This window comes from Hyla sarda, chromosome 1 (genome assembly GCF_029499605.1).
Source record: "Hyla sarda isolate aHylSar1 chromosome 1, aHylSar1.hap1, whole genome shotgun sequence".
NCBI classification, from domain to species: Eukaryota; Metazoa; Chordata; class Amphibia; order Anura; family Hylidae; genus Hyla; species Hyla sarda.
Window position 1 is genome coordinate 426,996,527 of NC_079189.1, and position 24,709 is coordinate 427,021,235.

Genomic DNA, 24,709 nt, shown 5'->3' on the forward strand with positions numbered 1-24,709 from the left:
GATAGAAAAGGGTCAACTAGGGACTAGAGATGAGCGAACTTACAGTAAATTCGATTCGTCACGAACTACTCGGCTCGGCAGTTGAAGATTTTTCCTGCATAAATCAGTTCAGCTTTCCGGTGCTCCGGTGGGCTGGAAAAGGTGGATACAGTCCTAGGAGACTGTTTCCTAGGACTGTATCCACCTTTTCCAGCCCACCGCAACACCTGAAGGCTGAACTAATTCACGCAGAAAAAGTCATCAACTGCCGAGCCGAGAAGTTCGTGATGAATCGAATTTACTGTAAGTTCGCTCATCTCTACTAGGGACCTAAAGGTTGTTCGGCCAATATGGCATATGGTAGATGGGGAAGTTACAGTTTTTGCATTAGGGCCCAAGGAGCTTCTGGGGACAATCCAGAAAAATACAATTAAATGTTTTCACTCAATCGCTGCTTAGAAATGTATATTTTATGGTAGATAATATATGGAATGTAGATAATTGTCAATCAGTGCTAAAGCTGTCATATGATTGTCTAATATACCAATACCATTATATTAGAGTTTTATTCTTAAGTATTTTCTGTTTATTCATGTGCACCACTTGGGATAGTGAAGGGATTTTAAAGAACGATGACAATGTTTCATAAAACGTCTTTCTATTTCTATAATAATGAGAAGATATATACTAATGCATCCACATTTTGAGTCAGGCTACAGAATCTCAGAGATTTTTCAGAATTAATACATTAAGCACCATGTACATGACATTACCTCCTTTGGAGAATGCTTGCCTGGTGACGGCACCACAGTATGGGTCAATGGTGAGGGCCGATAGCGGACTGTATGTAATACCGACTACATGCAATTTATCTGTGTGCATGAGGCCTAAGTGAAAGTAACTGCAGCTAAAATAGATAAAGAACAAAACCAGCGCAACCAAGAATACAAGAAAAACTTTGGTGTAAGTTCTAAAGAGATATATTTTAATTGTCAAAGTGGATCTCTGCTCACACGTGACATAATCTCAAGATATAACATTTTTCTATGTTTGGACACGTTGAGAAAAAAACTTGCAAACACAAAGTGTGACGAAAAAATCCTGGCTTGACTTGCAGGTGAAATCTGCTCGAAACACTAAATATTGTGCTGAGTTGTTTTTTTCCAGATGTGAAATCTGTATTACAGAAAAAAAAAAGTGAAATGTCACTTATTTAACCCCTTCCCGACCCAGGACGTACCGTTACGTCCTGGATCCTCACCCTTTCTATAACGCGGGGCCCTATGGGGGCTATAATATTGCAAAAAAAAAGTGGAAAAAAAAGTTAATAAAGATCATTTAACCCCTTCCCTAATAAAAGTAAGAATCACCCCCCTTTTCCCATTTAAAAAAAAAGTGGCAATAAAAATATGTGGTATCGCCGCATGGAGAAATGTCCGAATTATAAAAATATATCGTTAATTAAACCACATGGTCAATGGCGTAAGCGCAAAAAAATTCCAAAGTCCAAAATAGCGTATTTTGGTCACTTTTTATATCATGAAAAAAATGAATAAAAAGCGATCAATGGTACCGCTAAGAACTTCAGATCACGGCACAAAAAATTAGCCCTTATACCGCCCCGTAAGCAGAAAAATAAAAAAGTTATAGGGGTCAGAAGATGACAATTTTAAACATATAAATTTTCCTGCATGAAGTTATGATTTTTTCCAGAAATATGACAAAATCAAACCTATATAAGTAGGGTATCATTTTAATTGTATGGACATATAGAATGTGTCATTTTTACAGAAAAATGTACTACGTAGAAACAGAAGCCCCCAAAAGTTATGAAATTGTGTTTTTTCTTCAATTTTGTCGCACAATGATATTTTTTTTCTGTTTTGTCGTAGATTTCTGGGTAAAATGACTGGTATCATTACAAAGTAGAATTGGTGGCGCAAAAAATAAGCCATCATATGGATTTTTAGGCGCAAAATTGAAAGAGTTATGATTTTGGAAAGGTAAGGAGAAAAAAACAAAAGTGCAAAAACGGGAAAACCCCGGGTCATGAAGGGGTTAATGAGGAGTAATTGCAGATTTTATAATTGGTAGCTTGACACAGGCTCACCCCGGTAAATGGGACTTACCTGAATCCAAATGTTTTGGTGAAGATTTCTGTCCCTGATTTCACAACAGATTTTTTCAGGGAAAAGAAATCCATTATGTGCACATACCTATAAAGGGGACCTAAAAATATTCAGTCTTTTATGGGTGGGGGTATGACCCACAGGACCTTGGGCCAATAAGTGGCGTATTCGGCCGAGATTCAGTACAGCATTCCATGGACTTGGGCTGCTGTTCCTGTGTAAACTATTAAATGGACAATTTTGCTCATTGTCAAAGGTCCTATGGAGACCAAACCTAGTGATCCAATCATTGATGGAATATCCAAAGGATTTGCGCCCTGCTAAGCAATGGCTTGTCATATGGATATGTCATCAATATTTGAGTTCAGTAAGACCACTTAAAGCCAGAAAAAAAAACACCTTTAATATAAACAAAACTGCCATAAATATCTTTTTGACAGCACCGAGATTATCCGTTTAATTTTTCTACCATAGTTCTTAGAAAAAAATACACTTTATATAGAAATAGAAGATGAGGACATGTTAAACTACGATATTTTCTCTATTTGTTTTTGGTTTTATTAGCATGTTTACAGAAAGGTTTGCAAGTATAATACAGGTATAGGCATGTCCGTCCATTTTACAATACACGCAGGCTTTGTAAAGAAAGAAACCGGATTTAAAAACTTTTGTAGACCTTGAGCTGCAGCGACTAATATTTGTTCCTTGTTGACATGGAATGGAGTAAATGTTATTGTACACTTAAAGGGGTACTTCGGTGGAAAACTTTCCCCCTTTAAGTATACAATAACATTTATTTTTGAATGAACTGGTGCCAGAAAGTTAAACAGATTTGTAAATGACTTCTATTTAAAAATTCTTAATCCTTTCAGTACTTCTTAGTAGCTGTATGCTACAAAGGAATTTCTTTTCTTTTTGAATTTCTTTTTTGTCTTGTCCACAGTGCTCTCTGCTGACATCTCTGTCCGTGTCAGGAACTGTCCAGAGCAGCATAGGTTTGCAATGGGGATTTTCTCCTGCTCTGGACAGTTCCTGATACAGGCATCAGGTGTCAGCAGAGAGCACTGTAGACAAGACAAAAAAGAAATTCAAAAAGAAAAGAATTTCTTCTCTAGCATACAGCTGCTAAAGTACTAATCTCATCAGTTGGGACACAAGTAGGAAGAAAAGAAGATCATCACATTTTTGGCCATGACCTTTAGTTGCGCTTTTTGACCACATCAGGTACAGCGTTGAAAAAATATATGTTTATTGATTTGATTCCCTTAACAGGTTTACAAAATATAATTTGTTTTTAGAATAGCCTACGTATTTTCTGGCCAAACAGGCTGATTATTGCCCTTTATAAGGCTGTGTTCACACATTGTGGTTGATTATGGGCCCCGTAACTAATTACTGCATGTGTTTTTATCATAGATAGATGAATTTGTGTTATTTTTTACAGCAATTTCAGTAATTTGTCATAGAACAAATTAGTTGCAATACCGCTACATGGCCGAAACTTGTGAAGAAAGCCTAAAAGACTTAGTAATCAGTCAACAAATGAGTAATTGTTTCATTCTTGCAAGCCTGCTGTACATAATTCAGTCAAAAAAAAAGGGATACAACTGCAATGGGAGAACACAGTCCAAATGTATTGATCCATCAGTTCATCATTTACTGTTCCCTTTTTTAATGGAGCATTTTGCACTATTAGCAGCAATGAAAGAAGGTAAATGGCACTCACCAGTGTCGTGGTATAACAAACATATTTATTCCATAAAGTGCAGCATAGTAACAGGCACGGCATGTTACTATGCCTTGCCTGTTACTATGCTGCACTTTATGGAATAAATATGTTTGTTATACCACGACACTGGTGAGTGCCATTTACCTTCTTTCATTGCTGCATTCATATGGACTGTTTTCCAATAAATTGAGCACCCCAGTTTGGATTCACTGCAGTTGCCATTTCCAACACAGGTGCATATGAACTTGCCAAAAGCCACATAAAGCAGTGCTGTGCCGAACGCTATCCCTGCATTTACCATTCTGCACTATTAGGCCTGGGCTTCACATTAACTCTTGGGTATGGAAAAATCGCAAGGTTATGCTAATATCTTAAGACTTCAATATTTACCTATAGACAAGAATTCTGATATGGTTACCTCCTATACTTATGATAGAACATGTCACCGAGAATGCAGTACTGGATCAGTGACACACATGAAACATACCCAATACATCTATGTCTAGCTGTATAATATCAGTTTGTCCATAGAATGTTGTGAGTAGTCTGGTTTGCTGTTATCTGCTCCCAAAAAATGTGTTAAACTACATTACAGCTTTGTGAACTATTTGTACTTAACTGGCCAGAAATAAGCAGACAAGAAAAGTTCTAACAGTCAGTAACTTTAGAAAGTCACTTATGTTATGTAGACATGATATCTGTATGCAATAGTGCACGACAATAGTATAACAATCTGAACTGCCCATTGACAAGGGTTTTGAATGGTCATGTTTAAAGGGGTATTCAAGAAAAATACTTATATATATATATATATACATATATCAACTGCCTCCAGAAAGTTAAACAGATTTGTAAATTACTTCTATTAAAAAATATGAATCCTTCCAATAATTATCAGCTGCTGAAGTTGAGTTGTTCTTTTCTGTCTGGCAACAGTGCTCTCTGCTGACATCTCTGCTTGTCTTGGGAACTGCACAGAGTAGAAGAGGTTTGCTATGGGGATTTCCTTCTACTCTGGACAGTTCCCGAGACAGGTGTCATCAGAGAGCACTTAGACAGGAAAGAACAACTCAACTTCAGCAGCTCATAAGTACTGAAAGGATTAAGATTTTTTTAATAGAAGTCATTTACAAATATATTCAACTTTCTGGAGCCAGTTGATATATATATATAAGTTTTTTCCTGGATAACCCTTTCAATGCAATGGAGTTCTCTTTGGAAAAGAAACCTGCCCAATATTGGGCACAACTGTCCAGTTTCTTCTTCGAATACTGGTTTGTTTTTTCACTTGAAATTCTAATTATAGCCCCTTCTAAACAAAGATAGTGCTGACTACTTGACTGCTGTATTTTTAACTTAAGGTAATTCATGACTCCTTTAGTCATGCAATGGAACACCCTCTCGTTCCAGAAATACTTTGAAGATGTCAAAATGTTTCTCCGGAGACTTGGGATACTGTCTGTTTTGAGAAGACACATGTCCACCAAAGTGAAGCAAAGGATCTTTTTTCCGAAGCCTTGAGCCTCACATTCTACAGTATAACTACGTATACCCTCTCCATTACCAAACGTCCAGCAAAGATTAAGAAAATGTATATTCTGTTATTCTTCACAACACATTGTAAACTTGTAGTTCAATAGTGTAAACATGGATTAAACATTTTGAGAATTCGCCAGATTTATGAAAGAGGCTCATATGGTGCATCTTCAAACACTTTAATTTGCTTATTGGTGGGCTTATTTTACCAAGAGAATCAGCGAGGTCATGCCTTCTTGGACAAGCAATAAAGGTGTCTAAAACACACAATAAATGTAATGCACATGAGTTTTTTGGTGCAATTTGTGTCAGAATTCTGCCACATTTGCAATAGAAAATATGCCCCAATAAATTCTAAAAATGCAGCAGTGACCATTGTATTTGATAAACACAATTGAGGGGAAATGCAGCATTCTGATTTGTTTCCGCCTAGTCTTGGTGTTAATAACAGTCATAAAGTGGGTTGGGCATCACACAAGGGGGTGGGCCTCCATGGTTCGGCAGATTTATGAGTTCAAGCCAGAGTGAACTATAGTGAAAATCTGCACTAGCTCCAAGCTAGTGTAGATTCCAACATCTAGCCAGTGCAGCAGCAGATTCAGTTAAGAGATGCCTCTTAAAGGGGTATTCCAGGAAAAAAATTATTTTCATATATCAACTGGCTCCAGAAAGTTAAACAGATTGTAAATTACTTCTATTAAAAAATCTTAATCCTTCTAATAATTATCAGCTGCTGAAGTTGAGTTGTTCTTTTCTGTCTGACAACAGTGCTCTCTGCTGACATCTCTGTCTGTCTCGGGAACTGCACAGAGCAGAATAGGTTTGCTATGGGGATTTGCTTCTACTCTGGACAGTTCCCGAGACAGGTGTCATCAGAGAGACATAGACATAATGAACAACTCAACTTCAGCAGCTGATAAGTACTGACAGGATTAAGATTTTTTTAATAGAAGTAATTTACAAATCTGTTTAACTTTCTGAAGCCAGTTGATATATATAAAAAAGTTTTCTCCTGGATAACCCCTTCAATGAATTTGCTGAAACCAACAGCAGTAAGAGTTTACTGAAGACCTCATGCCAAATGGCGTTCTTAGGGAATTCCCCCCGCCATATTGCATTTAAATCCTTATGCAGAAGAACTCAATAGAAATACCAGATGAAATAAGATTATACAGTTCATTTTTATTAAATGTAATCTGTTGGCATTAATATTTTGCAAATAACAAGTTTTATGGAAAGGAATGAGCCTTGCTGAACATGGGAAGATCACAACACCCCAACAAGTAACCATGAAATGTGTAGCCTGCTATGGCATTCCTAGACGTGGAACACTGTACAGTTCTGCGTAATAATAATCAAACATTTATGAATGATATTAATGTAAATATTGATAGCAGACACCAAGAGTGTTTGTGCAATAAACTGTCCTCATGGTTTGATAAATTTAGGCCTAAATATCAAGCTCACCAAAGAAGTACCTTCCGATGTAGACAACCTGACCAGTCAGGAGTCAAAGACGGATTGCCAACTAACATGCCAAGGGGGGCAAATAACAACTAAAATATATGTCCGTTTGTTATCTTGGATTTTTAAGCATGGGGTGTAGGAATTCTTGCATTTTACCTCTGTATGCGTAAAATATCTTCTATGTCATTTACCTTGCAACAAATCACCCAAAAATATAAGCTGACATATAACCTCATGTGCAAAATAGCTGAGAGCATCCATTTAGAAGTTGAGTTAGAGTCCAAGGGGGGAAAATAATAAATAAATAAAAAAGAAGACTGGGTAACATTTTCTTTGTGGTTAATATAGGGATCACAAAATAATAAAGAAGGTCCCAACAATATTATTTCTTTTCCCGTGGATCGGCCGTGTCTATTATGATACAAAAGATTAATAGAAATGTCAATTTTTTTTCTTACAAAAGAAATAATATTTTTATGTAGCACTAAAAAAGAAAAACCAAGGTAAATACATATATAATTTTGACATACAAAAGCCCTTCTCTAGCCCAGATAAACCATACATCAAGTTTACAGAGAAACAGGGAAATGACGTAAATAAAAGTAAGAAAAATGCGCAAAGTGTGCTGGATGAAGAAGAATTAACACTGGTATCATACTGTGGCAAAAAGATCCAAAAATATGAGGTTTATTTCAAACTAACCCTTGCAAGTCCAAAAGCCACTAAACAGGTACCAATCTAAAAAAAATTAGTCCACCTATCTTTAGCGGCTTCTTAGGAAAGTGAAAAAAAAATGTGGGTTTTCTTTCTATTTTTCAAGTTAGGGCAGCAACAAAAGTCCCAAATCTGTTGGAGATATCAGAATGAAGGGATCTCCACGTAGGAACAGGAGTCCTACCCTTTGACTCCCCAATATCATCTGTGCAGTGAACTGAGAGGCACTGCAAATGGCTTCCATTCTGTGCCGCTGCTGAGGTCTTGTTCTGGGGAAGATCATGGGCTGCAAAGAAAAATGAACAAATATTAATTATAAAAGCTAAAAAACATCTTCAACATTGCAAGAAATTTACAATCGAAGTGCAATGATCTCAACAATGAGTGTTTATAAGGTGTTATCCAGACAATGCTGCTTTACATTGGCATTGGAGGCATCTCTAGTATGTAAATATTTACCAAACATGGAAATAAATTGTATTTTTTTACAAAGGAAATTTTTCCCTTCTCAGTCTTTCTTTCTCTTTTGCAAATAAAGTAAAAATGGTTTGTGCACATTACTTAATAAAGAGTACCATACAACCATGATGGAGAAATGTTGCTACATTTCCTACACGAAGAAAAAATATGAAAATTATGAACTCATTGGAGTTATGGTAGTTGGAGGTGGCCAAAAAAAACGACAACAAAGAAAAAAAACTTCACAGCAACAACCCAGAGCAGTATATATATATATATATATATATATATATATATATATCCAAGAAGAAGCTGCAGCACTCAAAATTATGAGTGTAGAAAAGGTGTTTATTCCATATCAATACAAAAAGTGCAACGTTGCGCTTTTTGTATTGATATGGAATAAACACCTTTTCTACACTCATAACTTTGAGTGCTGCAGCTTCTTCTTGGATGTGTTACCTGCCTTGACCTGGGATCTTTCATCGCTGCCTGCACCACCTGCTATCCATTTGGGCGCTGCTCTATATTCTGTTTGATATATATATATATATATATATATATATATATATATATATATATAATTCCAACTAAACAAAACCAACCCATAAACTTGTATTAGTTAAAGGGGTTATTCCAAGAGTATAACTTATCACTTATTGTCAGGAATTGGTGGTAAGTATGCGATTGGTGGTGGTCCAAGCATTAGCAATGCTGCTTTATGCACTTGCTATGTGACTATAGACAATAGTCAAGTACAGTGCTCATCTATCTTTGGCAGTCCCATAGCAAGTGAATGGAGTAGCAGAATGCATGCCTACCTGCTGTTCACATGATTGGTGGGAGTCCCAGAGGTCAGCCCTCCTCTAATTGCACAGAATAGTGTGAGAGTTGGTGTCCTGTAAAATTTCATACCAGTCTCCTACCTCTCAAAGTTTGATGGATGCATGCCATGCACCGCTCCCTCTCCCCGATGATGTCACATAAAAAAACAACAGAAACATGTAGGAAGGGTGGTATGTATCTGTTTAATGTATTTGAGCTTGGATAAGCCATTTAATGGCTAATAGTGGTTGTCACGCATTATCCATGTCTGCAACATGATGATCAACAAGGATGGTTGCTAGAGGATATAGGTGACTAGTAATACTTTCACTTTGTATGGTTATTGTTTCAGCTTTATTATAACAGTTGTGTTTTAGGCAGCTCCAGTTTATGTTCTTAGACATTTATTTGCTAGGAGATTGACATACTGGGTCTATGGGTATCCTTCCAAATTATTCACCCTATAAATGTACTGTATGGCCAAAGATGCCAAATACTTATTGTTCTAAAGTAGTTAAATGATTTGCTCAGTTTCCATACAAAATCTTATTTATTTTTTATTTTTTTACATAAAAGTGCTAACACTTATCTATACATGTATATCGAGGAGTGCATATGGACCTGCTGCCTGTGTTGAACTCAGAGATGCAAAGCAAGCATTGAGGACACAGTGCTAACACAAATCCATGATCACACAATCACACTATGTCCACACAACCATGATGTCTGCAATGTTAGCTTAGTGAATGTATCACTCACATTATTCCCTGTGCCCAGTGGGGCTCATAATGTAATTCCCTTATCTCACATTAGCTGAGGACAATTTCACAGGATGCCGGTTAACTTATTATTTTTCCTGATCCTGATCGCACTTCACTATAGACTGGAATAATATTGTTTTCTTATGAGTACAATAATATAATTGGCAGTCTGCAGTGCCACACACTGACACACTTAAGAAGAAGGCAACAGAGCCTTGTATAATCTATCCAAACTCCAATAGCACTGCCAACAGACTTCTGAGATGTTGAGGAGGTTGGGAGTTAAAGGGGTACTCCAGTGGATTTTTTTTTTTAAATGAACTGGTGCCAGAATGTTAAAAAGATTTGTAAATTATTTCTATTAAAATAACTTTACCATTCCAGTACATATAAGCAGCTTTACGCTACAGAGGAAATTCTTTTCTTTTTTAAATTCTTTTTTTGTCTTGTCCACAGTGCTCTTATGCTCGTATCAGGTACTGTCCAGAGCAGGAAAAAATCCCCATAGCAAACCTATGCTGCTCTGGACAGTTCCTGACATGGACAGAGGTGTCAGCAGATAGCACTGTGGACAAGACAAAAAATAAATTCAAAAAGAAAAGAATTTCCTCTGTAGCATACAGCTCCTAATAAGTTCTGAAAGGATTGAGATTTTCAGAAGTAATTTACAAATCTGTTTACATTTCTGGCACCAGTTCATTTAAAAAACAAACAAACAAAAAAAAAAACGTTTTCCACTGGTGTACCCCTTTAAGGTTTCATACAGGTCAAAGGTAGAGACCAACAGGGAACTGTATAGCAGCTATTCTGGTGCATTTGTAAGGTTTATGGTTGCCATAAATGTCCTTCCATGATGGGACTCTAATTGTTATCTTTGATGTCTTGTCCACTTTCACTATGTTGTAAAATATAAGGAAGCTCCATAATTACAACTTAGCCTTTAATATTGCTCAGCGTTTACAGCAGACACCAGAGTAAATTAAGCGAGATTTTTCAGCCGACTCCTCTTAATGGCACGAACATTAAGGTGACATTTTATCACTAAACTGAATATAAAGGTATGGCCTGTACAAGAGTAAAGAACCCATAAAATTATTATGGTGTCACTTTGTTACATTATATCACAAATACTTAATATACTTGGCTAACAAACCTAAAAAAATACTGACAATCTGAAATATATACTTTTGCTTCTATCCATCTAGAAAGTTAACCGGGACTGTCTTTACAAATGAAATTGCTAATCTGAGCTGGTACGGCGGCACTCGGAGCTATTAAACAGTTAATATATATGTGGGTTTAAAACATTTGTTATCTCAGAGGCAGCAGTGATAAATTCATTTTACCGCATCTTTTAAATATGCATGGCATGTAATGTAGCATGGAACTGCAAAGGGGAAGGGAAGCCGAAGATAACAGCTTTACAGTGAGAGATAGCATAAGTACTTCTGCTTTTCTGCTCCAGTGAACTCAGTGAAATAAGGATTCCAGAAAAACCTTGGGATGTGTACTTCAGTCATATTTTGTTTAACAAGATGAACTTATATGATTATGGTGCCACATAAAAATAGTGAAGCTATGAGAAAAAAACAGCCCGTGCTGAGAATAAAAAAAAAAAATACATACAAAACAACTAGATAGATAGATAGATAGATAGATACTGTAGATAGATAAACAGATAGATAGATGATAGATATGAGATAGATAGATATATAGATAGATAGTAGATAGATAAACAGATAGACAGATAGATAAATAGATAAACAGATAAACAGATAGACAGATAGATATGAGATAGATAGATAAATAGATAGATAGATAAATAGATAGATATGAGATAGATAAGCAGATAGCAGATAGATAAATAGATAGATAGATATGATACATATAGATAGATTAGACAGACAGCTTAGACAAATACACATGCACACACATACATTATTAGTATCTATCTGGAATATAGATAGATGCTAATAAAACAACCAGGTAAAATAATTAAATCAATTAATCAAGGTAAATTAATTGGTTAATAATTGCATGAGAATCTGGTAGAATATCAAGTATTGCCGGCTTACTACAATTTTATTTCTATTGCACAAAAAAACTAATGTGTCAATCCCATATGCATTACATTAAGAGAAGCCACAGATTAATGTGGTTTTAATTTAATTCTAAATATTATTAAAAGAACAAAAACATATACAAAATGACATACAATTCATAAATAAAAAAAGCTTCTTTACAAAAACATATCCTCATAGTCTGTATCACTAAATTACTGATAGTAATGAGAAAGAAATAAAGTCTACGTGTTCAGTTGGGGAGAAGGGTAAATGTGCCCCAAGTGTGAATTGTGAATCAGAGCATGGATGATGAAGGTGTCACCCTAGTGAGGTGCATCAGTCACAGAGTTAACCCGTCATATCAGCCTTTATAAAGAGGGCTTCAAGGAACAGAATGGAATTATGACAAGAAAGGTTTTACATTAGTATTAACATCCAGAATAGGTTACGTAGATGGCTACACACCTACCCGGCAGCTACTGAACATACGGAGTGTATGCAGAAAGGACATCAGCCATAAGTATTCATCAGAATACCTCACTTCACACTATAGCAGGTCAAACATAAGAGATTTATATTTGAGGATATGTTGCCATCTTTTATATTGTGTAACCCCTAAAAGGCACCCATACACCTTCAGTAGCCGTCAGCCAAATATTTGTTCAGTCGGCAGCTACTTCTCCCATTCACCTTATACACATAAGTCGGATCATGTGTTCTCAATGAGGAGAGGGGAGGTAAGCCGCTGTTGGATAGCTCTGGTGGTGGCTTATCTGACGGGAAATAAAAAGGGTTGGGCAGTTCATATCCAACACACCTGATCCTTCTCTCCTCTACCTGTAATGAGAGTCAGAAGACCCCCTTACAATTGAGAGTCAGCGAGTCCCATAAAATTGGATGGTGGTCAGCCAATATTTTAATCTTTAACACTCTGGTCGTGTACAGAAGAAATGGTCATAATTAGGTGCTATCATTTAGCTATGCAAGCCAAAAGCCCAGGGAAGAAGAAGCATGCATAGGTACAGTACAGGCCCTATGTACTGCTATGGCAGCCCCATGGATTGAGCAATAGTGGGTCTGGTTGTCATTATAATTCTAAGTAAGGTAAGCCGTAGATGAGCAGATGTCTAAAATGACACCAGCCATTCACAAGCCTCCTATGAAATGCTGGAAAGATCTCATTGATCTAAGTAGCAGATAATAAGCAGTGCATATTTCTGTGTACACTGGCAATGAGATTTCCTAACATATTGTCAAAAGTCCTTGTGTGAGAACAAGCACCTCCAGCTGTCTGAAGTGATCACTATCTCTCCAATTCGTGACCTGATTTTTTTCCACAGCTCTGAGACTGGGCCCTAGATTTAGGCTGCATAGGGTCAGCATTAGAAAACAGTAAGACCAGAAATGCCACAAATAGGATAGAAGCCATACAGTGTAGTAGTATCTCATAAATGCTGCCTTCCCAACTATCTTCCACACAATATCCCTTACAGAAACCAATTATTTTGTAACCTTCACTTGCAAATTGTTATTGAAAGGTCCATATCTATCAGGACATCTGGAGCATTGTGGGCACTGCAAGGATAACCTGGGTTCCTTGTGACCCTTTCATACATGATAACATTCTTATGAGGACCAGGGGAGGGGAGTTTAAAATTGCTTCTCTGCCCAGAGCCCTAAATAGTCACAATCCAGCTCTGTGTGAAACTAGTGTGACCATATAAAGACATAATATAAAAGGCAACACAAAAGTCTAAGAGAAATAGCAATATCTAGATATGAAATATAATTAAAGTAAAATATAAAGAAATTCAGTCAGAGAAAACAAAAACAAAAAAGTCAGAGACACATAGATATATACAGAAATAGAGGATACAGCTGTTGATTATTGGGAGCGATGTGATTCCATTGCTCCATTTACCCTGATTAAGTTTACAGTTTATATATATATATATATATATATATATATATATATATATATATATATATATTTGTATATCTTGCAAACTGTGCAGATTCCTTGCGAAACCCCAAATGCAGAGACAATACGATTTTTGTTAGCCTTTGTGTACTGTTTTTGTCACAAGAAATCTGAATCAAAGGAGGGGGGCCTTGGTAGGAGTATTGCCCTGTAAAGGTCTGGTGAAGAATCAGCTCCCTTCTTTCAGCCCGTTCACAAGATTAAAGTGACAAACAGGAGGTGAGGATCCCTAGAAAGGCTACTTGCCTGGGGGCTTGTCCCTTACACTTCTTCAAAGGCTCTGACAAACCATCAGCTACTGCTCCATGGCTGCCCATACCCTTACACAGCATGAGACCAGTATGCAACAGCCATCCCCGAGAGGCAGCCAACCGTGAATCCCACTGCTGGAGATCTTGTTAAGGCAACATCAGTTCATTTGGATCATATATCCAGAATGGTTTATCAGGGACCAGCCTGGTCTCACATAGCAATTAATACAGTTACTCTCCCGTCTCTGTTTACTTCATTTGCAGAAATTGCAAACTGCACCAAGAATGAAGCGAGAAGGAGTAGTGTAATTCTTTCCACCGCCTTAGGACAAGATGTAGCAATATGCCTGCATGTGGGTGTTTTTAATTTTTTTTATTTTTTGACAAATCTTCAACATGACATTCTGACATATTGGTTTTGGCAGATAAGATTCTAATATTAAGAGGCTGGCCTTTCTAAAGGATTTGCTCTTAAGAAGGAGTCGAGAGACGATCCCAAATACAATGAGTCTGTGAGTTGTTTATATATCTTTGTTACAAGAGATTCATTGACTAAGAGATAAACTGAAACAATGCAGGCGCAAATTAATTCAATTCCGCAACAGATGTTTACATTTCTCGAAGTCTGATCTAGTTCTCAAAAATAACACAAGTTTTTTCCATTTTCCATAGCGTGACAGAAAATCATTGTGGGTATGATTTATTTAGCGCACAGAAACAGATTCCAGCAGACATGGTTATCAGACGTGGTAGTAATATCAAATAAGCCCTGACACTATATGAGCCTAGCATTCTCTGACAGGACGGCATATTGTGCATGTTATGGAATAGATTATTGATCATCATAATGCGGTGTAGCTCCACAAGAAATGGAATTGGCTGTTTTATTTTATCACATCGCCCTACCTTCTATTATGTGGATTCCAATTGTTAGAACTTCATTCAATACCCAGCTAATAGTTCTATACATCTCTAGCAGATATAAAACACACACAAAAACCACAATGACAGCAGCACCAGCACAATGGCGGGAGCAGGTGCTAACTATATCAGCAATAAAATCAACATCATCTTATTGCTGTTTATTTTTGGTTACCTTGAATTATCTCAATCGTCTTTAAGGCATCCTTGTAATTTGTATTCCCAGAAGTAGCAAACTCCAGCTAGCAGCTACACAGAACCCTAGCAAATGTTCTTCCCTAAAATTAAAAGGAGTTCAATCAATTTTACCAGTCAGCACAGCAGGAGAAAATATATAACTGTACTTCTACTACAAGCAGAGATTCCCATCACAAATTCATTCTCCCTGATGTAATATTGAGATGCAGATGTTGTGATATTTTAATCTGACTGTTCAAGGTGATTGTGGTTATTCTAATAAAGTTTTTATCTCTCTCTTTTTTTTTTTTTTTTAACACTATCATGTTATTTCTCTAGGCTATTTGCAGAGGGAAGACCGTAACTGACAAGATGAAAAAATAAAAAAAAGCGCATGCAATTACGGATATAAAATAAATTTCTATTTTTAAGATGTCATCCATCATATATTTAAAAGGGGTACTCTGCTAGAAAACATATATATATATATATATATATATATATATATATATATATATATATATATATATGTATATATATATATATATTTTTTTTTTTACTGGTGCCAGAAAGGTAAACAGATTTGTAAATTACTTCTATTAAATAATCTTAATCCTCCCAGTACTTATTAGGTGCTATACACTACAGAGGAAGTTATTTTCTTTTTGAATTTCCTTTCTGTCTGACCACAGTGCTCTCTGCTGACACCTCAGTCCATTTTAGGAACTGTCCAGAGTAGGAGCAAATCCCCATAGCAAACCTATCCTGCTCTGGAAAGTTCCTAAAATGGACAGAGGTGTCAGCAGAGAGATAGAGAGGGAATTAAAAAAAGAAAATAACTTCCTCTGTAGTATACAGCAGCTGATAAGTACTGGAAGGATTAAGATTTTTTAATAGAAGTAATATACAAATCTGTTTAACTTTCTGGCACCAGTGGATTACCCCTTTAATGTATATCCAATTGCTATCTACCCTGACTAACGTATCTGAATGGTAAAATAGGATTCTTTTTATTCTGGTATTTTTGCAATGGTCTAAATTCTAGAAGCTGTATCCATGAGGTGACCTTTATTCACACTAATGTTCCCCAAAAAGACAATGCACGTGAGGTTCAAAGTAAGTAACAAAAGAAAGTTTTATTGGGTCTGGTAGCCCTTAGGTCACATGGTTAGATGTGTTCAAGCTGGTTGGGCTTATGTAAAGGTGTTCATTTAAATTTTTGCTTTTTTTCCCCCTCGCCTTTTAAAATCCTCAATTGAATTTTTCCCCACAAAGTCGTATGAGGGCTTGTTTTATTGCTGGACCGATTGTATTTTGTAATAGCAGCACTCATTTTACCACAAAATCTATGGCGAGGCCAAAAACCATAGCCTTGTTCAGTGTTATATAGGCTGCTGAGGCTGCCTGTATTCCTGGAGCACTGATCTGACTAGACAGAGGCAGATACGGACCCTCTGGCCATCATCCCAGTTGATAGGTGGTCCAGATCAGGCCCCCACACCTACCGGCACCAATAACTTTGACTTTTAGAAGCTGCAATAAACTTTGGGTATTTTCAACAAAATTCATTGTACATTGGGTGAAAACTAACTATCATTTAAGCCAACTGTTATCGTCTGAAAAAAGTCCATCTTTGAAACATTCTGTCGATAGTTGGAGGAAAGATCTTTTGTTCAAAAAAGATCTTTTCGTCCAATAATGATCTATTGGGAAAGGATCTTCTCAGAATATTTCCAGAATATTCTCTGCAAGATTGATCGTCATTTTCCTTATATCACTGATAATGTATTAGCAGCTTCAAGGACTGTAATAGCCAATGTAGACAAAAATGCGTATGGCTGGTGTATGAGAGACAATCGATTGTTCAGTCATTAACCTACTTCTATCTAGTGTGCATGGTCACCATTACTGACTGGAACAACCCGGTTGGAAGAAGAAGCTTTTTTAAGCTTGCCATACACTTTAAAACTGCTTTCCCATTATAGACATGTATGAAATATCAACAGGTGGGGGTTGTAGTCAGAGATCCCGCCCTACTAGGTGAACAAGGGTCCTTCAACTGATATTTAATAGAGGTGGTTGTGCATATGGACAGCTTTCTTCAGTCAAACCTATGGAAGGTATGTACACAGAGAAGTTATAGAAAGAGCTTAGTAACTTCAATACGGCTGTTTCCACAACTCTCATATACTAGAGCGAAGAGAGTCACACCCAATACATGTCCATTTCTCCATTCAATCTCCACATAAATGAAGTGGCCATATTACTTGGCTAAACAAGGATCAGGAGATTATTGTTCTTCTAAGATGGGAACCCGCATCTATAACCAGAGGATATGCAATGAATGTCTACCCCCATTAAAGTCTAAAACAATTTGGAGGTCCAGTTTTTTTTTTTTTTATTTAATTATTAAGGGCAATGTTGGCATGCTAACATTAGGCCAAAAAATAAATATTGGCAGACTCTACATGTTTTGGTCAATTTTCATCAAGCTTTCTATGGTTCTTCTCTGGAAAGAATTACTGAACTAAAAACCAATTGAACTTTACACAAGTGTTGGCCTTTTTATTCTCTACTGTCTTCTTTACCAGTATTTGATCTATTGTGTATAGAAACCTTTAGGCAGATATGGGATGGTAGAGAAATATATCTTGGCTATCCTAACGAAAGATTCAGACTTCTTCCGGGCCTGACAGTCAACTCTTTTCTAAAGTGTGTGTGGTGCTTGACCATCCTTCACAATTCGGAAGTAGTAATGAATGGTCAGGAAGCATAGAGGGTTACCAGTCTTCCCTTTGCATTTCCATAGCGGCACTGTGGACATCATAGGATGACTAATGACAAACAAGTGAAGCACAATGGTGTCTTAAAAATTATGTGCAAAATCTTTACGTATCAGATAAGGGAGCGGATATTCACACGTCGGATATACAAGTAAAAGTTGTAGAACATTCAAAAGTAAAATTGAACATCATAGAGAGCCTGTATCTGGTAACAGATCTAAATGTTACATGCCAGCACAAAGAATGACTCTTCAGATAGCATTTTACACAAGGGCCTCATAGGTGTACCCGTCACATCACTCACCTCACATATATTACATTATAATCCAAGCAGTGTCAACAGGAGGAGTTAACACACGTGTTATTATGCTCGTAATGGGCCTAAACTCTCTGCTTAATGATCTGTGTCAAATGTAAGAAGAGATTTTCTTCTATCTGAACCAGCTGCAAAAACAGCTTTTCTGTGCCTCGATACAAAGACACAATAATCTGATGTCTCATAATGTAATACATAATAGTCAATGGCTAAAATAACAGCATATGTACTTTAGTGATAACAAAAACAACAGACACAGCGGGATGGGACAATTAAAATGATGTCTTGTCCCACTAACATGGACTTCTTCCTAGATAAATACCATGCATTAGCATTCATTTGCAGAAGGATTTAGTAAGAAAGGACGCGTTGTACTGCGCTCCTCTGCAGTAAGTTAACGCTGGCATTGATCTTGGAGATGTGTGTAGTACTATTCCACAACTTAAGTGCTATAAATTGTCTATACTGGAAGAGAAGCAGACTATCTGCTATGTTTTCATGAAGAAAGGATGACTTTTTGTTCTGCTTGAGGAGGTTTTACACTTTCAAGTGACTTATATCTATTGACTTCCATGCGCTTTCACCCAGCTTGTTGTTAGCTGCATTCTAGATTCTGTAAAATTCCAACCATATAAACTGTATACTGTAGCATGTTTAATTTTTTAAGCATAATATAGGATACAATGCAGTAGGGCTGGGCAGTATACCGGTTCATACCGAATACCGACATTTTTGTGCTGCACGATATGAATTTTAACCCATACCGCAATACCGGTTGGGCCCCTCCCCCTCAGGAATGAATGAATGAGCCCAGCGCTGCGCTGTCACCACATCGGGGAACTAATCACAAGTCACCCGCGAGCGCTGTTCTGCCCCCCAATTAATTATCAGCCCAGTGCTGTCCCCATCGGGGTAAATACAGATATGTCACCCGCATGCGCTGCCCTCCTCATCCTCATGTTTGTTGCGGCCGCCGGCGCTGACACTCTATACCAGTGGTCTTCAACCTGCCGACCTCCAGATGTTGCAAAACTACAACTCTCAGCATGCCCGGACAGCCGTTGGCTGTCCGGGCATGCTGGGAGTTGTAGTTATGCAACATCTGGAGGTTGGCAGGTTGAAGACCACTGCTCTATATTGTGTGGTATACCTATGCCCGGGCGGCAAAAAATAAACAAAATAAACTGTAATTCACCTCCCGTTGGTCCGGTACCGGACTCATCTGCTTCCTAGTGAATGAAATGTCGGACAGCCGTCAGCCTATCACTGGCCGCAGTGCTGTTCCGCCAAGAGCTTCTTACATGACAGTGGGCTCAGCCTATCAGCGGCCGAGGCGGAACATCGCTGCGGCCGGTGATAGGCTGACGGCTGTCCAACATTCCTGTCCCCAGCGTAAGGCCGACATCGGAACATGCGTTAGTTCATTTTGTTTACCTTGTGTCTGAGCCGGCGGCGGCAACAAACAGCACGAGAAGGGCAGCACTAGCAGGTGACATGTGAGTATTTACCCAGATGGGGGCAGAGCTGGGCTGATAATTTTTGTTGGGGGGGAAGAATAGCGCAGCGCTGGGCTGATAATAAATTTTTGTTGGGGGGGCAGAATAGCGCAGCGCTGGGCTGATAATTAATTTTTGTTGGGGGGGTCAGAATAGTGCAGTGCTGGGATGATAATTAATTTTGGGGGGGGGGGAGGAAATACTGTTATATACAGTGGAACTGCCGAAAGTTACAAAAATACCGTGATACACAGATTTAGTCATACTGCCCAGCCCTACAATGCAGTTCAATGGCATAGACGCTTCTGAGCTAAGGTCGGTCATTCGTGGCCAGAGGTCTTCCTGACATTGATCAGCAATAACATATGTGACTACCATAAAAACTTTCAGGACATGTCCCATCTGTGACATTTCAAAGATCTCATTTTCACCGAAGAGTGGGATTGGGCCCTTACGTATATGTAACTAATACTAATGCTAGTAATGATGAGGTACCTTTGATAAATTGATTGAGAAATACATTGTTCCTGCTACTGACTAGTTATCCTCTGATTATGGTGTCAATCCTAAAAAATCAACAATGGCAAATTTGGCAGACCTTTTATGTGTTTCCCAATAATTCGTCCCTCATAAACACTGCTTCAAAATATTAAATAAAAGCACTGTATGGCTATTTATCGCATAAAAAAGTACATCAACACATTTTATACACAAAATCAAGAACAAAATCTAACGCATTAAGACACAATAGGAAATCTCTGTGCCAAACAAATATTCCTGATGAATAGTAGTCTGTAGCAAGGAGCTTGGTAAATTATAAAACATCAATTGTCAACACTGTTTGGATGAAAGTAGGTGTATGTTATCTGAACATATGGTACAATATTTTACCTTCTGGCAAGGTTTCTTAGTTGACTGCTTAAGCTTGCTTCATTGATATATTCAAATATAGTTACCAGTATATGATCCTTTGTTTCTAAATACTGAAGCTAACTTTATGTGCACTCCAACAGTAGGTCTATCACTCCACACCTCTTCGTTTCCAGTCCAATTCCTGTCCCTGCTTGACTAACAGTTAGCTGGTAGCTGAGAGTAGTGAAAACAGGGCCTGGCTTCCAGCTAAATGTCAGTAAAGCAAGGATAAGTGGGGGGGCGAAGAGGTGTTCAAGCCATCGACACTTCAGGGGCTTGAGAACGCCTTCTAAATTCTTTACATCAGAGAATCAAAAACATTTTGGAACGTGAATTGCAGTAAATAGGTTTCCTTTCATTTAAGCTGAAACGGCAGCACCTCTTAAAGAATACTGCATAGTAACGACCACACAATAACAATGCACACAAGTTGGACTTGACATATCTCCCTACTGTTATGCGCCTCACTGTCCACACAATAGTTAAAAAATAAACTTTACCTTTTCTCTATGCAGATACATGAGAGCTCTTTTTTTACAGACAGTATGTAGTTTTTATGTAACATTGGGAAGTTTTTTTCTTTTATGGTTCACCATAAATAATGTATTATTTTTATTTTTTATATTGGTTAATTTTAAAAAAATTGATAAATGAAAAAAGAGAGTGTTTTCAGTGGTTTTCATACACTTAAAAAAAAATTTTTTTTTTTTTTACACCTAAGAACTTGAAAATGTATTTTTTTTTGACTGTTTGTGTAGTGCAATGTACTTTATCATTTTGCTTGTTTCTTTTTAAGAGAATGCACCCCCTCCCCCTTTCAGTCAAACCCCCTGTGGCATCTAATGGGTTATCACCTAACCTTGCTTCCCAGTGTCCAACTTTCAGGGAGCGATATCATTTCTTCCCTGTGTCATCAGGACTGGGACTATATTGTCACTGCCACAAGTGGGTGAACATGTGTACCGTAGGCAATTACTCCAAAATGTTGCCAAAATGTTAGCATCACATACGAGTGTGGTTTCACTTTAGTCACAGCCCCAGCAACACAGACCATCTCTTTCACGTGGAAAGAAAAGTATATTGCTGTGTCAGCATGATCCCTGGACAATGAGAACCTGAGAACAAGGGTAGATGATAACCTTCTATTTGCTTGAAAAAAAAACTTTAAACATCTGGGATCAGAATTATCACCAATCCCAGCCGATCCTGGCATGTCTCAACTGGCAACCAAAGCATATGCATAGGTATCAGCTCCAGAGCTTGCGCCATTCTTACCCAGCGCACATCCACCATACATGTAAAGCAGATGTTTTAGTTATAGGACTAAGAGACAGATGTACAAAAACCTATAGAGAGGAAAAGTAGAGCAGTTGCCCACAGGAACCAATCAGATTATTTCATTATTTTTTAATTTTTTTTGAGTTAAAGAAGCTATTTAATTGGTTGCTACTGGAAACTGCACCCCTTTTACTCTGCACAGGTTTTGATAAATCTCCCCCTAATTGTCAGTCGGGAATTGTCCACTACGATTTTGCCCAGATCTATCATGTATGTGGATTTTAAGTAAATAATTACATCAGGGATTTTCCATTAATGATTGATTCCTCTATAACATCTCAGTGCGACGCTTCTGGAATGACAACTGACTACTAAAACGGCTTATTTACATGGTATGATCAGCACTATTGTCTGACAACACATCTCTTGGCATGTTAGATTACATTTCATTTATTATAGCAGCCACTGTAGCCAAGTGAAAATAATTGCAGTGGGTGATTTACATGCATTATCATTAGATGTGGTAGCACCCAAACTTCTATCCTTAAAAACAAATTTCTCCATTCATTTCCTTTTCATTAGCCACAGAACTTATCATTATTACCCAAATCACAGGATAAGACGGCATTGATACCATTGAGCCATTCACAAAGCTGATTAGGAACTCCCATATCCACATCGCTAACCAAAGCCAAAGCCTAGCAGCTTAAAGGCTCATGCACACTGTGCCGGTAAATGTCACCCGAGCAGAAGCACTCATATAAAGAATCTCACATTCACTTTCGCATGTTTTTGATGTTTTACTATACAATAATACTTGCTCTTACGGCATAGCCAATGCTTCTTCAACTTCACCCATAATGCACCTCTGTACCAAATATGAAACGCTTGTTAACCTAACAAAAATATCTCAAATCAACTGCATATGTCAACTCACAGATACCTTCTAAACTGCATAAGGCTGCGTTTCCACTATTGTGCCTGGTTCCATTGTGAATGACACATTGTCACATTTCCACCTCCCTGGGCAATAGGAATATATGTTATATTTTGGAAGTCACAGTATCATGCAAGTGCTGCCTCGGTCCTTTGTCAGTAACCTCACCCGGTCTTTTACATTTCGCTACAATCGTCTTCTCATAATTGTTTGTTATAGTCAAACAAATGTGACCGCAAACTGTTGTCTTTACGGACGTGAGGGCATAAACAGACATTACGTTTCAATAGATTTTGGATTATTCATCCAATTGAAGCTATTCACGGGCATCTTAAGACAACGACGAAAGCTCCCAGTATCACTTAGTATCTATTCTTGGGAGATGATCTGTTTAGCTATTCAGAACATAACTGCAAGGAGGTCACAGACATTTGGTTTTATCGCATTCATTTTATTACTTTTGAATATTAATAACAGCTTGAAAGAACCATAATGTGGTATTATATTTGTTGTTAAAAGGAAAATGGCTTCAGCTTGTAAAACCAAAGCGGTAATAATATGCAGAAAGAGAATCTATCAGGACATTTAACTTTGCATAATATCCAGCCTGCGCAGCTAATGTCTGGCTGAGCCGGGCGGCCGGAGAAGAAACAGTTAAGCTGCAAAACACGTTTCAGGTTTCTCACACTGGGGTAGTAGCTGCCTATGACCTGATCCTCCTCCTTCTGCCTGACCCCTGACATTTCCACTCTGCTTGTCTCCAGCAGACATACACACACTGCTCGCAGACAAGGCAGCCAGCAAGAAAAGCTGCTGGAACAAAACAATCTCTCTTAAACTACTTCCAGCAGATCATTTTAGTAAATGTTGTGGTCAGGAAAGCAGCAGCACCTTTGGGCAGGAGGGGATGCAGGGGATCAGGAAAGCTGTGAAAGTAGATACACTTCCCTGGTGATCTTCGTATATTTTTTTAAGATTGCGGCTGTATTGTGGGGTCATTTTGGAAATTTTGTGGCATTCCAGGAATACCAAGTACTAGAAAGTAAATCTGTCTTGTCTCAAACGTTTACCAGGTGCAGAATGCAATATTCCTATTTTCAGAGCATTTAGCACATAAAAATGGTTGTTTACCTTTTGTTCACTGGTTTGTTATTATCACAATTGAACCTTTGGGATCATCTGTTTTGTAAAAAAAAAAAAAAAAGGGGGGGGGGGGGGGGTGGGATAACACCAAGCCTCTCTGCTTAAGGGGCCCCAAGCCGACTAAAAGAAAGACACTTCTTATGTGTATGCTATGTGTATGCAGTAAAATTAGGCTACCATATATCCTAATAGAAAAAAATCATATACTCTGATTTATAAAAAACAAAAACAGACATAAAAACAAAACATAAAAATCATGCCATTTCTACAGGTTCCAAGAAGCAAAATATAAACTGATTAAACTGATATCTTAAATGGGCACTGTCAGATACAAATACTTTATATATGTTGTACATCTTGGCAAAACATTAGCTACTGTCTGATAGTACTCCACTGTGCTCTCTCCTGTCTGATAGTACTCCTCTGTGCTCTCTCCTGTCTGATAGTACTCCACTGTGCTCTCTCCTGCCTGATAGCACTCCTCTGTGCTCTCTCCTGTCTGGTAGTACTCCTCTGAGCTCTCTTCTGTCTGATAGTACTCCTCTGTGCTCTCTCCTGTCTGATAGTACTCCTCTGTGCTCTCCCCTGTCTGATAGCACTCTTCTGTGCTCTCTCCTGTCTGATAGTACTCCTCTGTGCTCTCTTCTGTCTGATAGTACTCCTCTGTGCTCTCTCCTGTCTGATAGTACTTCTCTGTGCTCTCTCCTGTCTGATAGTATTCCTCTGTGCTCTCTTCTGTCTGATAGTATTCCTCTGTGCTCTCTTCTGTCTGATAGCACTCCTCTGTGCTCTCTCCTGTCTGATAGCACTCCTCTGTGCTCTCTCCTGTCTGATAGTACTCCTCTGTGCTCT

General features: G+C 37.9%; 1 protein-coding gene across 2 annotated transcripts in view; it reads right to left on the bottom strand.

The window, feature by feature from the left end:
- Positions 1–6,378: 6,378 nt before the first annotated feature.
- Positions 6,379–24,709, bottom strand: part of MN1 (MN1 proto-oncogene, transcriptional regulator) — a 54,411-nt gene continuing 36,080 nt past the window's right edge. Inside the window, exons 2-3 of one of the 2 annotated variants that reach the window (XR_008846125.1) lie at positions 14,991–15,093; positions 7,712–7,840 (exon numbers count right to left, since the gene is read on the bottom strand). Coding sequence is in view for 1 of the 2 variants with exons in the window: in XM_056529508.1 (XP_056385483.1) it covers positions 7,656–7,840 (185 nt within the window). In the remaining variant the exon portion in view is untranslated. Of the gene's footprint in view, positions 7,841–14,990; positions 15,094–24,709 lie in introns of both variants that reach the window. The other variant, XM_056529508.1, reaches the window with a different exon arrangement.